The sequence below is a fragment of the Lampris incognitus genome, chromosome 20, assembly GCF_029633865.1.
Source record: "Lampris incognitus isolate fLamInc1 chromosome 20, fLamInc1.hap2, whole genome shotgun sequence".
NCBI lineage: Eukaryota > Metazoa > Chordata > Actinopteri > Lampriformes > Lampridae > Lampris > Lampris incognitus.
The window spans coordinates 29,302,215-29,317,008 of record NC_079230.1 but is presented as its reverse complement, the minus strand read 5'-3'; the positions used below and the strand labels follow the sequence as shown (position 1 = coordinate 29,317,008).

At 48.7% G+C, this 14,794-nt stretch overlaps 1 protein-coding gene across 1 annotated transcript in view; it reads right to left on the bottom strand.

Moving 5' to 3' along the window:
• ank2b (ankyrin 2b, neuronal) overlaps positions 1-10,873 on the bottom strand; it is a 117,325-nt gene extending 106,452 nt beyond the window's left edge. The window contains exons 1-2 of the mRNA XM_056300764.1: positions 10,711-10,873; positions 1,641-1,742 (exon numbers count right to left, since the gene is read on the bottom strand). Of these exons, the coding sequence (XP_056156739.1) occupies positions 1,641-1,742; positions 10,711-10,851 (243 nt within the window). The 5' untranslated portion in view covers positions 10,852-10,873. The remainder of the gene's footprint in view (positions 1-1,640; positions 1,743-10,710) is intronic.
• Between the last annotated feature and the right edge of the window lie 3,921 nt (positions 10,874-14,794).

Sequence of the window (14,794 nt, the reverse complement as noted above, 5' to 3'; positions counted from 1 at the left end):
CCATCCGCCAACGCGATGTCGCACCACAGACTGTCCAGGAGTTGACCGATGCCCTGATCCAGGTCTGGGAGGAGATCCCTCAGGAGACCATCCGTCGTCTCATCAGGAGCATGCCCAGACGTTGTAGGGAGTGCATACAGGCACGTGGAGGCCACACACACTACTGAGCCTCATTTTGAATCGTCTTGAAGAATTTCCACAGAAGTTGGATCAGCCTATGTTCTCATTTTCCACTTTGATTTTGAGTATGATTCTGAATCCAGACCTTAATGGGCTAATGATTTTGATTTCCATTGATCATTCTTAGGTTATTTTGCTCTAAACACATTCCTCTGTCTAATAAATAAAGATTTTCAGCTGAAATATTTCATTCATCGAGGTCTATATTGTGTTTTTTAGGTGTTCCCTTTATTTTTTTGAGCAGTATACTTGGGGTCAGCTGTTCAAGTAACGGGGAGTGCAGAAGAGAGGTGAAGAAGAGAGTGCAGGCAGGGTGGAGTGGGTGGAGAAGAGTGTCAGGAGTGATATGTGACAGAAGGGTACCAACAAGAGTTAAAGGGAAGGTTTACAAGATGGTTGTGAGACCAGCTATGTTATATGGTTGCGAGAAAGTGGCGCTGATGAGAAGACAGGAGGTGGAGCTGGAGGTGGCGGAGATGAAGATGTTACGATTTTCGTTAGGAGTGATGAAGAAGGACAGGATTAGGAACGAGTATATTAGAGGAACAGCTCAGGTTGGACAGTTCAGAGACAAAGCAAGAGAGGCAAGATTGAGATGGTTTGGACATGTGTGGAGGAGAGATGCTGGGTATACTGGGAGAAGGATGCTGAATATGGAGCTGCCAGGGAAGAGGAGAAGAGGAAGGCCAAAGAGGAGGTTTATGGATGTGGTGAGGGAGGACATGCGGGTGGCTGGCGTGACAGAGTAATGGGAGCAGCCAAAGGTAGTAGCAGTAGTAGTAGTAGTAGTACTTTGACCTTGCCTAAAAATGTCACAGAGGTCCAAGAAAAGTTACAAGAAGATTACAAATGTTCTTTCTGCCATGTTTTGAGGACAAACAAATATCCCGCAATGTCATCAAGTTAACCTCAACTGACGCTGATGTTGCTGTTTAAACAGGAAAAAGTACATTCATGAAGACATTGCCTACAGCAAGCTCATTTGAGTGCAGACAGTACTCTCAGAAACCTTAAAGTCATCTCTACAAATCGTACAGCAGCAGCATTCTGAATAATACAGCATAAGCGTGTCTGTATTGTCCTCCCCACTGTACATTACGGCTTTACAAGACCATCATTGGGCAACACGACAACTGCGTCCTTTTTTGCATGTGTTTAAATCACGCTTTCCTTTACTGCTGTCCAAATCCAAGGCATGACTGACATAAACAAACTGTGATAATGCAGGGGATTGTGTTAATCTCGTAATCTGTGCAGCCCTGTTGAGGGGGTAGAAAAGGAGCTACGAGGCTCTTTCACGAGTTATACATTCAATACTGACACACACACACACACAAAAGTGTGTGTGTGTGTGTGTGTGTGTGTGTGTGTGTGTGTGTGTGTGTGTGTGTGTGTGTGTGTGTGTGTGTGTGTGTGTGTGTGTGTGTGTGATAGAAATGTTAATGTATCCATCATCTTACCTGGTTGCAGGTGCTGATGTCCACCCCTCCTTTCAGATATTCCAGGACCTTGTCGATGTTCCCTGCCCTCGCTGCTCGCAGGAAACTGGTGTTGCTGTCCGACTAGGAGAGACACATAGACGTTATTAAAATCTTAAACACTACAACTTTTATTAATCTAAACTAAGCAGAGTGATAACGTCAAGCAAAATTAGCTGAAAAATGTACACTTTTCCAAAGTACAGAAAGGACATTAAGCTTTGTGAGATAAGAGGCTCCAGAATAGCCATAGAGGAGTTAGCGGCATGACTCTTTGGTGGTGTGGCCGGCTTGCATAATGGATACATTATTGCAGTGCGCTCCGTTAAGATCAGTCGCCATCGAGACCAATCAAAGATCAATACCGAGGGTCAGTACCGAGAAAAGATGGGCAAGGATCAATACCGAGACACAACCTGCATATCAAACCCATGTACAATGTCAGGGCCCTGACAAGGATCTGTGCCGTAGGTGTAAGTACCCCACTATATCACAACACACAAAGACACCGGGGTGCTTTTATCTTCCCCAGCAGGGTTGGCAAAGTGTGTGTCCTCTGCTTTAGGGACAAATCCTCTGAGCAAGCACAGATACTGAGCAGGCTGACGCTGGAAAGCAACCAAGACTGTGAGGAGGTGGAATGATTCAGCATTTTCCTCTAGCTACCTTCCCTGGAAACATCACCTGGCCAACACACACACACACACACACACACACACACACACACACACACACACACAGCTTGAAATGCAGCTCGCTCTCGCCTGCCGCTTTGCAAAAAAACCCAAAACATTCTCCCAGTTTAAACGAGTCCGTGCGAGAGGAGACTGAAGCGTCGTCTTTAAAGGCTATCAAGATCACGGTTTGCTGGGAAGACAGGCCTGCGTGGTTTTAACTAGCCCGCCTCCCACGTGTGACAGAGTTTAATCTGAGGGGACAGAGTCTGATTCGGTTACGGTGAAGGCCCAAAGGAGCTCTCCGCCCCGAGAGCTCACCGAGGCACTTCCTGTCCCCTTCTTTACCAAAGCCCGTCGCTCACCGCTTTTTTCAGACTGTGCCTGGTCACAGTATCCCACACCGTAAACACCCACGGCAAAGATCCCCCATGCAGCGCCGCTGTTCCCTCATTCTAACGAAAGGCCGGCTGGAAATGTCGTCGTGGGCGACAAAGCGCTGCGTGTTTTGGTGAGCAGAGCTCTCGCAAATGTCTGCTCTCGGTGGTCTGATGTGTCTGTGATGTGGCCCACCGTTGGCGGGCGTCTGCGTGCTGCAGAGGACTGCACTGCATCACTCCGCCACAGAGCTCGGTAGTCTGCAGCGCTGGGAAACTTTCAGCGTTACGGCTGACCTTCCTCTCAAACTCCTGCAAGTCTGCAAGCCAAACTGCCGAGTGCTGGAGCAACGCTCGTTAATGCTGATACGCCAAGGCCGAACCCGGGATCAGACCCCAAGGGATGGCGCCACGGTTTCCTGATCCGTGAGGGACGGCTGCTCCGCACCATCTTTCATATCCATGTCATACACCAGCTGCCATTGAAGCTGAGTAACGTCTGGGTGGGTGTATCAGACGGTGCGGTCAGCTCATGCTGGACAAGGTCACTAGGGGTCAGGGACAGGCTCTGCAGTGTTTGCTTGTGACACTACACAAAGGGGCTTCAACAACGGCAGACATAAACTTCTGATATCATCAAGTTCCTGGTGGTCTGGAGCTGTGGAGTCACCTTATTCGAGACGTGGCCTTATCGTCCTCGTGAAATGCTTAGGTCGCCATGACTGGAAGGCGCTTAAGATTTAAGAGAATTGCGCCTTGCAACTTCCTGCGGCATATTTTTTCTGAATCCCTGGACCAAATCAAGAAAGAGGTTTGTTGCCGAGTGTCTTTGGGTAAATGGTTTGACCTCACTGGGTGGACAAAAGGATGCTGCGGACGGCGGAACAATTTTCTAATAGACACTTTAAAGGGAATTTGCAGAAAATCCTGATATTGCCAGCAGAGAAGGGAGGGGAAACACGAAGGTCGTTTCTTTTTCTTCTCTAGTAAGGCCGGGCCATATACCGACATTATATCCACCCATCCATTATCCGAACTGCTTATCCTGCTCTCAGGGTCACGGGGATGCTGGGGCCTACCCCAGCAGTCATTAGGCGGCAGGCAGGGAGACACCCTGGACAGGCCTACAGGCCATCACAGGGCCCCCCCCCACACACACACACACACACACACTACCCCGGGGCTCGAACCCAGAACCGACATTACATCGATACTGTGATATGATACTAGATATCGTCCGGGATTTTGGATATTGAATTATTGTGACATGGCATAAATGTTGTCTTTTACTGGTTTTAAAGGCTGCATTACAATAAAGTGATGTAATTTTCTGAACTTACCAGACTGCTCTATTATCTGCCTTTACCCACTTAGTTATTATATAGGCAGGCATTACTGATGATTAGTTGTCAAAAATCTGATTGTCCATCCATCCATCCATTATCCAAACCGCTTCTCCTGCTCTCAGGGTCGCGGGGATGCTGGGGCCTATCCCAGCAGTCACTGGGCGGCAGGCGGGGAGACACCCCCGGATGGGCCGCCAGGCCATCACAGGGCCAAATCTGATTCTTCCAATGTTTTGTGAGAGCACCAACAGTCATCCCCACAATATCGTCACAGTATCGATATCAAGGTATTTGGTCCAAACATATCTGATATTGGATTTTGGTAACACTTTAGTATGGGGAACATAAAAAAACTTAATTACTAGTGAATTAGTAATGATCAAGATGTCACTTTAGTATGGGAGTAATTAGAGTAATTTAACACTATGAACACTTGTAGTTTTGTGTGTTGTTATGTAAGAACAGACCATATTCATTAAGTGTTAGTAAGGGAGAATAACTCTTCTTGTGGTACTACCACCTTATAAAGGCCATACTAAGCAAAGCATATTGAGATGGTACTACTAATAAGCAATAACTCTGAGGTTATAGAGGGAAAACTCATAGTTAATGGCTTACTGGTTGTACAATAAGGCCATGCAGAATAAGGCATTAATGAGTACGTAATAATGACCAATTAAGGGCCAATATGTTGCTAATTTGCATGCTAATAAGCACCTAATTAATGGTGACTACGTTCCCCATGCTAAAGTGTTACCTGGATTTTGTCTATATCGCCCAGCCTTGTTCTCTATACTCATGTAATCGGTTATTTTCTTGCCCGGTGCGGGATGCGATACGAGGTGTACTGCAGCACAAGGCGACATCACTAACCGCTCGGCTAAAGGGGTCAGACCCGTTAGCTAGGGGCTAACGTGTCTTATTAGTAGTTTACAGTCGTCACCCTCTCCCGGAAGCGCGCCCTCGCGCTTTGTTCTTCCCGCGCTCCGAAGAGACCTCTGAGGATCTGCACACTTCCGGATCCCACCGCTGCCACCAATGTAACCGGTTATTTTCTTGCCCGGTGCGGGATTCGATACGAGTGTACTGCACCACAAGGCGACGTCGCTAACCGCTCGGCTAAAGGGTCAGACCCGTTAGCTAGGGGGCTAACGTCTCTTATTAGTAGTTTACACTAATAAAGAACATCTTTTTTTTAGATTACTTTTCATAAATAACCTCTGAAACGTCGACCAACAATCTGCTGAAAGGACACCAGCCACCCTCTGTGATGTAAAGCTCAGCTACGCTGCCGTAATGCGGCACCATTCTGCGACGTCAACGGCGTGTTTGACTGACAGGCTTGTGCCTCGGAATCCATAAAGCCATTACTGCGAGACTTAACCCGACCTGCCAAGCATGAAGAAACACACTCCTCCGCCGACACGTTACATCAAACATTCATTTAGCCAGCCGCCGTCTTCGTCGGTGGAGCGCAAGGGGAGCTTCATCAATAATGCAAATCCAGCCGAACGACTGACCAATGCCGAGCGAGGCCGGCACCGTCCCCGCCCCTCCCGGTTACCGTGGAGACAAGCGTTGCCCTCTCTCTGGAGGTAACCATGACAACAGGGCTCTCTCAGACGGAAGAGGGGGCAGCGTGAAGAGAGACATGGACGCCATACAAAGTATTGCTTCGATTTGAACTTTGTCGCCTTTCTATTTCTCTACTTCTCCGTTTGCCATGTGGGGGGAACAAGACGCGGTTTCCTATTGAATACAGTTTAACTAGAGTCATTTCACCTGTGTGTGTGCGTGTGTTAGTGCGTGTGCGTGTGCGTGTGTGTGCGTGTTAGCCTGTCATTGGGCAGAGCGCTGCAGAAGCCACAACCATTTTACACAAGATTAGCATTGCCCACAGCCCCTAGCTACACAGCTAGGGCGGCTTAAACGCAGAGAAGAATTTCCAAATAAACAAAACAAATAAACACAAATTCTTGGTCTTGCAAATGTTACGCATTCCCTTTTCCCTCTTTTCCCCCCCAATTGTACCCGGCCAATTACCCCACCCTTCCGAGCTGTCACAGTCGCCGCTCCACCCCCTCTGCCCATCCGGGGAGGGCTGCAGACTACCACACGCCTCCTCCCATACATGTGGCGTCACCAGCCGCTTCTTTTCACCTGGCAGTGAGGAGTTTCACCAGGGGGGGACGTAGCGCGTGGGAGGGTCACGCTACCCCCCCCTCTCCGACCAGGCGCTAGTGCAGCAACCAGGACACACACCCACATCCGGCTTCCCACCCGCAGACACGGCCAATTGTGTCTGTAGGGACGCCCGACCAAGGCGGAGGTAACACGCGGATTCGAACCTGCGATCCCCTTGTTGGTAGGCAATGGAATGGAAATGCCCAACGTTACACACACTTTCACAATTCACACCCTGTATGCTGTTGTTACTAGAAGACCACACACACACACACACACACACACACACACACACACACACACACACACACACAGAAAAGGGATTATGGTCCCCTGGTCAATTGACATTATATATACAACACAATATACATATGTCAGACAGTGACAAGATATCACCGCTGTGTACCAGGAATTATTCTTAGCAGCTAGCTACAAAATCTCAGCCGCCGGTGCTGGCTCTGCACGGATGGCTGTGTGCAAATATTTCTCAGGACCACAAGTCCCTTGGGTCATCCTGCATGCAATGGGCTGCCCCCGTGCAGAGACCCAAATCCACATATGACGATTGCATCATGCATTTATGAGGTGTGCAATCAATGAAACCATCAGGCCCTTGCAACCCCATGTGGGCATTAACAGCACACACAGCCAGACACACACGCTTTACTCAAAATCTCTTTTACCCATGTCATTAAATGAAACAACAACAACGCAAACTAGGGATGCACACATTCGATAAGATTGTACGGCCCCTAACACAGTTCAAATACAGGTTATTATCATTCATTATCCTCCAGATGACATAATTGGAGCCGCAGCTTAATATATTCACAAAACCTACCTTCAACGTGACTCGTTTTTCTTTGCACACCTGACAAACCCCCAGTATCTCATCCGCACCAGCTGACCTGCATGGACCAACGCCAAACCCCGGCCCTGGGCTGTCCCTGGCCAATCAGAGCCATCCCTGGTGACAAATTAGCTTTTACTCGATCACCCCCGGAGTGTGACTGGTCGAGATTAGGCTCCGTATAGATGCATAAAAGCTTTGTTTTGACACTAAAAACAAACGTGCAGCTGCAATAAAAACACTGAGAGAGAACAAATAAAGAATTCATGATCTCGATTTGTCCTGGTCGTAAATCTTCTGGATGGATGTGTAAAGGCGACAAACCACACACTCAAGAAGGAGCAGAGGAGGAAACGGGTAAGAAAGGGTTAGAAAAAAAAAATTGCTTTGAAAGTGCACTGCTGGACCCACAGTCACATTCACACATACATTCAAATGAGATGCATGCGACACATGTGAGACACCTATGAGCAAATCAGCTTAAATAACGGATGAATGGCACAAACACCTCTTCGGGTAAACTCACAGTCGCACGCTCTTTTCGAACGGTAATCAGTCGTATATTGGATATCGAACGCCAATTTCATGAAGAACAGCCACACGCAAAGTGCAGCAATAGCAGGTCAAGGGTCAGAGGGTGAAGCACGTGTGAAAAGAGGAGGCAGAGGGGAAAATCCCAAGATTGATGACCATCTCAAGCCTACCTCACCAGCAACAATGTTGGACAAAATAATCACGCCAACACACACACACACACACACAGATGGTTTTCCTCACAGTGGTTTGTCTCAAATGTACCACTTATAGCATTTTTTTCCCTAATTTAATCTTTTGTAAGGAGAACAATTCACAATTGTGTGACTAAACTACAGCCTATCCGTAACGAATGTATAGCATCTGTCTACTACCCGGCTTTGTTACGGGGAAGCGTGGCGACATTTGCAGAGGAAGCCAGTCAGCCTGGTGTGTAGATCATATCTCCATATGAAAGAGATCATATCTCCATATAAAGGAGATCATATGGAGATATCATATCTCCATATGAAGGAGAGCATATCTCCATATGAAGGAGATCATATGGAGATATCATATCTCCATAGGAAGGGGATCATATCTCCATATGGAGATATCATATCTCCATATGAAGGGGATCATATCTCCATATGAAGGAGATCATATGGAGATATCATATGTCCATATGAAGGAGAGCATATCTCCATATGAAGGAGATCATATGGAGATATCACATCTCCATATGAAGGAGAGCATATCTCCATATAAAGGAGATCATATGGAGATATCATATCTCCATATGATCTCTTTCATATGGAGATATCATATCACCATAACATCACATGGAGATGTCATAGTTACTTGCTTTCACACGCCAGAGGAAACGAGTGCCGTTACTGGGCCGATGCTCCTCTTTCGCCCTTACATCCCATTCCTCGGGAGAGCTGGCGTTGGATCGGCTGGGGGAGCCTGGTCTGCTGCCTCCAGTGGGCCCAGGGACCACGGCCCTGCCTGGAGCTGTGCCCCAAGAGGAAACACCGAGGACGGCCTGACAGGACGCGGAAGCGGGGCAGGCTAAGCTAACCGCTAGCCCATGCAGACCGGCGGTTCTGACAAGTCATCCTGGCTGGCGTTCGTTCTCCTGGACAGTGGATTTATTTCTTTGTTTGTTTGTTTACTTTTGATATGTTGGTTATATGTGTTTTTGTAGGTTTTGGATATTGTCATTGTGTTGCACTGCTGTGGGACGGGGGACAAAACATGTGCCAACTTCACGCAACCATAAGCCCAGACCTTTGCAAAGAAACCTGACCCAGTGCTCTCTCAAGTGATGGGCATGATTTGGTCAGGGCAGTGTCCTGTGGTGAAAGGGCAGGACAATGCCCCGCAGAAATGTCACCCAAACGGAGGCAGCCAACCCAGGACCAACGGAAGTATCAGTGGATGCTGATGCTGCTCCAGAGACTGGTAGGAGGAGGTACCCTTCACAGGTCATCAAACCCCCCTCGACCGCCTTACCTTTTAATGGACCTTTGGTAAGAGGCACCCGCCCCACCAGTTTAGTTCGTGAGTCTTGTCTCTGTGGCGGTGGCACAATAATCCCAAGACAGGCTCGGGGCTGGGGGCAGTGTCGTGGAAACGGTTTAATTAGGTATTCAGCGTTGTTCTGTTGAAACATCACGCGTGGCATTAATAATCAGCAGGGTCTAACCACAATCTAAACAAGTGGGGAAGGGATGTGAAGTCTCTCGCGCCATTAAAGTGTACACTGGATATAGTATGTCGCAGCCAGAATCTGGTTCCTTCCAGGCGTCAGACAGGCCTTACCCATCTCTCAGGTAAACGTTCATCCTTAGGAAAATCACGTGAACCCACATTTACACAGCGGCGGTTTGCCAAACCCAAAAACCGCCCATGCCTGGCCTAGCATACTGCAAGTTAAAGTGGCTAAACAGTCTCATACTGCACACTACTAGGAAAGGCAGCATGTAGTGGACTCTGCATACTGAGTTCATTGGTAGCACGTAGTAGTCAGTTCAGAATCGCACACAAATGCACACACACACTTCTCAGGTGACGTTGTGTGTGCATGTGTGTGTGTGTGTGTGTGTGTCTTCGCAGCATGTATTTATATAATTTAAAACGTTTTTCTGCAGGTTTGTGGAAAGGGCTTGACGTCCCCGAGGCAGTTTGTTCATCTGGGAATGAGTCGGTCGTATCGGACATGCATTCTGATGCAGAATCATGGATTCCAAACTGGGTGGCAATTGCATCCAAAGCATTTGTGTTGCATTAATAATAATAATAAAAAAATGGCTGGCTGGCTGGTTGGTTGGTTCAGTAACAACATTCCTTTCAAAACAAGCTGTAATGCAGTTCTGCAAAGGTATTGTCTTGCAGATTTTTGTTGTTGTTGCAGCATTCCCACTTGTGTTGCAGCACTGCTGCGCTTGCTCAGTTCATTACACAGCATTTCCAGTCATGCTCAGCGGGCTGGGTAGGTACCACAGAACAAAAAATGTCACAGTGATCTGCAAAGGCAGACAAGAGGGACCAGAGTCCTAGCCTCCCCAATACACATACACACACTCACACACTTTCCCTTCCGTCTTTGCCTCTACAAACTGCCAATAACTTTCAGTGCATAAATCAGTGCACCAGTTCTGACGCCTTCAGAGCTGAAAAGTCTACAGCGGCACAGACATGACATGTTTCATCTGAGGGCAGAAGAACGTCTATTTCCACGTTGGGAAAAAAATCACACAAATTGTAAATCCTGCAAGAAACATCAGAGTTTTTTTTCTTCCTAGTACTTCAAATTCTCCTGGACTATAATGATAATGATGATAATGCTAATAATAACAACAATAATAGATCATTTGTAGAGCACTTTTCCAAATAAAGTTGCAAAGTGCTTGAAAACAAGACAGTTAGTACCATGAATCGACTCAAAACAAACAGAAGACGGTTTATATCTGTCATCTTCTTAGGTCTCCTACAGTCACCAGAAGCTCCAAACCACCCTGGAACAGTAGGGCAACTTCACAGACACCTGTCGGTACCACATGCTGACGTCTCGTCTCTACGGGGCTGTGTTGGGGGTCTTACCAGCATCAGCGGGGGTTGCTGTGGAAAATGCTCGGCGCAATAGTAGTCGGGCAGAGCGTCCTGATCCAAATCGGACTGAACTCCGGCAGTCCTCAGGCCCTTCTGTGACCCGCACACCTTACACATGGCCACGTTGCCCATGGCATAGAGTATTTGCGGTCTTTGTCCCACCGGAACGTAAGAAACTCCAAGAAGTACATTTAATCACCCCCAACAGATACAAATCCACTTTGCAGCTCCCCTCCCTCCCCTTAAAACCTTAGCTCGGGGAGGTTAGCGTGCGGGGGTGGGGGGTGTGGGGTGGGGGGGGGGGCTAACCCAGCCAAACGAAACCTCACTTCCACTCAGCCTTATTAGACGTCCTGTCAGCCTCCTGCTATCCTGGTGCACTTGCTAGTCTGCCGTGGCCACAACCTTAGCCCTGCTTTAGCCCATGCCCCTTAGCGCCAGCTCCAGCTCTCCACCATTGCTAATTCCAGCTACACTGACGACGCAAGCCCCCACCCCACCCCACCCTTCCTCCTGTTATTTTTACACCCACAAGCCGAGCTATGCATGGGGGAGAGCGCGGGTGGTCGGCGACGGGGTTAGGAAGGGTGGCGTGGCTAAACGGGAGAAAGGGCAGCAGGGCATCACATAACGTAGACAGCGTGCGGTGGGTGGAGCGCGTCCTCTCGCGGAGCTGCGAGACGGAGTTCCTGACGAGGACCCGGAGGAGGTGTGAACACTCGCAGCCGACGGGGACATGGCGATAGCTTGTCCTGGCCCGATGGTGCTATTTCAGGTCCGTGAAGGAGATCATTTAAGGCTGCGAGAATTGCTTTTTTCAGGAGGTCGTCTCTCTCTTACGAATGATAACTCAACCGAGGGTAGCCTCTCCCTCCGTCACCCCTATACGGCGGTGTTTTCTTTTAGGGCCCAGGACCGGGGAAAATGGCCGTTCCGCAAGGCACATGTGTTAACGAAGTGTGGCATTTGACCTTTGACCAAGGTGCACAATCACATTGCTTCTGAAGGCCGGCGCTCGCCTGCAGAGCTTAACGGGCGTAGCATGATGTCCAGAAGGCCGTTCTGTGTCAGCGTACAGCTCGCGGCAAAACCGTATCGATCGTGCGGGTCTGAATGCAGATTAACGCCAGACTGACCTTTTCAAAGGGACTGATTGGTTTTACCGGATTAATGGCATGCCGTTTAACAAACCATCATGAGACCTCATGCGGCTGTGATGTCGGAGGAGAGGCCACGCATAATTGCGTTTGTTCCCAAATGCAGGACACACAACCCTGTCTGCATTTGTGTGTACGTGGGCGGGAATACTTGTGCACGCACGTTTTGTGCACGTCAGCGGACCGCCGTGTCCGATGACGTCGCCGGAAAAGTGAACGTCCCCGTTTTCAATGCTGTCTTTGAGGACGTTGAACATGTGACCGAGCATTATCGTGCCCGTCACAATACCCGCACTGTACCGCATTTGCCCCCCAAATATTTCTTGCTCCCTGAATATGCTAGCGTAGGCGTAGAAAGATGCCTCATTGTGGAGCGGAGAAATGACACGAGAATGCAGAATGGCCCGGAATGAAAGAAGGAAGATGACTTAGTGTATGAGTTAGCGCCAGGCCATAAAAGGTCGCCATTTCTGTCGAAACTGGGGTGAGCTGTCGGGGGTGCTAGAAAGCGAATAAGAAATATAAGTTATAGAAACGAGAATTGAGCTTCCTTTTTTTGTACCCAGGCAAGAATTGTTTAGAATAATAGACAAAAGGGGCGTCTGGGTGGCATAACAGTCTATTCCGTTGCCTACCAACACGGGGGTCGCCAGTTCGAATCCCCCCGTGTTACCTCCGGCTCGGTTGGGCGTCCCTACAGACACAATTGGCCGTGTCTGCAGGTGGGAAGCCAGATGTGGGTATGTGTCCTGGTCGCTGCACTAGCGCCTCCTCTGGTCGGTCGGGGCGCCTGTTCAGGGGGGGAGGGGGAACTGGGGGGAATAGCGTGATCCTCCCACGCGCTACATCCCCCTGGTGAAACTCCTCACTGTCAGGTGAAAAGAAGCGGCTGGCGACTCCACATGTATGGGAGGAGGCATGTGGTAGTCTGCAGCCCTCCCCGGATCGGCAGAGGGGGTGGAGCAGAGACCGGGGTGGCTCGGAAGAGTGGGGTAATAGGACATGTACAATTGGAGAGAAAGAGGGGGGGAAATCCACACAAAAAATAAGAATAATAGACAAAAGCTTCACTGAGGGCCTCGGTACTGTTAAAGACCCAGTCCAATGGTCAGTTTCCCGTCCCATCCTCTTCTGCCAAGACTGACAGCAAGTAGGGGCCAATGGAGACCACAGCTTGCAAAGAGCTCTCCTGATTGGCTAATAAGTGCATCTTGTTCCTTGATAGCAGTCAGGATGTGGGAAGAGATTTATCTAATATTATCCATCCATCCAGTATCCAAACCGCTTATCCTGCTCTCAGGGTCGCAAGGATGCTGGAGCCTATCCCAGCAGCCATTGGACGGCAGGTGGGGGGGACACCCTGGACAGGCCGCCAGGCCATCACACACACACACACACACACACATTCACACCCGGGGACAATTTAGTACGGCCGAGTCACCTGACCTACATGTGTTTGGACTGTGGGAGAAAACCCACACAGACACGGGGAGAACATGCAAACTCCACACAGAGGACGACCCGGGACGACCCCCAAGGTTGGACAACCCCGGGGCTAGAACCCAGGACCTTCTTGCTGTGAGACGACTGCGCTAACCACTGCACCACCGTGCTGCCCACCAAATATTATAAAGTGCTCAAAATTAAAATCACTGTCACTAGCAGTAGTAGTAGTAGTAGTAGTAGTAGGGTGAAGATTTGGTAGTGTTTAGGCTCATCGGGTAGTTTCTGAGCGTGTCTATAGAGACTCTGCCCTCAGCCTCGGAGTCAGAATAAGTGAAAACGTCCCCGACTCGAGTGTCTGGCGACACCACAACTGTGCAGGTTACCGTTTCACTCAGAATCGGCAACTGTTTTCTACCAGAATAACACATTTTATATGACACGTGAATTTTTATCACTCGATTTCTGCTGGTTGGGGTCTTTAAGCTGAACACTGCTGGATCTTCTTGCTGGGTTTCAACACGGCCCAATGGGACACTCGTTTAAGCCTTCAGTAACACCGCTATATCTCGCAGAGAGGCGAATCAGTTCATCTGGACTCAACGTTTAGCGAGAGAATTATTACTATCATTCCCTCCATAAACGCCGAGTCGTCCAGATGAACTGATTCACCTCTCTGGGATCTCCGTACCTGGATTACTGAGCCTGCATCGAGACTCGGATGTCTCCTTTTCAACAACGCCGTGCAGTCAAGACATCTTGATATTTCCCATCAGAGAGAAATAGCTGTAAGTCACGCTTTCTATCAATCTAACGTGACGGCACCTCTGAAGCTACGTCTCCCTACTACACCTGGGAGTATGTGGCTGTAGCTGATGCTCCAGCACCTCCTCCCCCTTCCACATCTATGGAAGTTTATAAATGACTGAAAGGTGTCATCTGCAAAAAAAAAGTAGCTGTAAATCAAATCATAGTTTGAATTAACAAATGAATAAAGATGCATGTGGCTGTAATGTGAGCTTCCTGTTTTCGAAATGGAGACGTGTTTCTGAAGGCCTGGACGATGACCCCAGTGGACTGTGCAGAAGTCCAGAGGGACGACTCAGCACGGCGTTGGGCTTCTCATTACTGAAGCGAGAATACTGCAATGAGGTCTGGGTGCAAAAAAAAAACAAAAAAACTGAACCTTTCCTCTGACATCAAATCATATCAACGCCATATTTCGCTGGTATTAAAGGCTAAATGTAACAAACTACATTTTTATTATTTTTTTATACGTTATTGATCCCCGTGAGGAAATTACGCTCTGCATTTAACCCATCCTAGCCACACAGCTAGGAGCAGTGGGCAGCTGCAGCGCCTGGGCACCAACCCCAGCTCTTCTTTCCACTGCCTTGCTCAGGGGCACAGGCAGGATTAACCCTAACATGCATGTCTTTCTGATGGGGTGGGAGGAAACCGGAGCACCTGGAGGA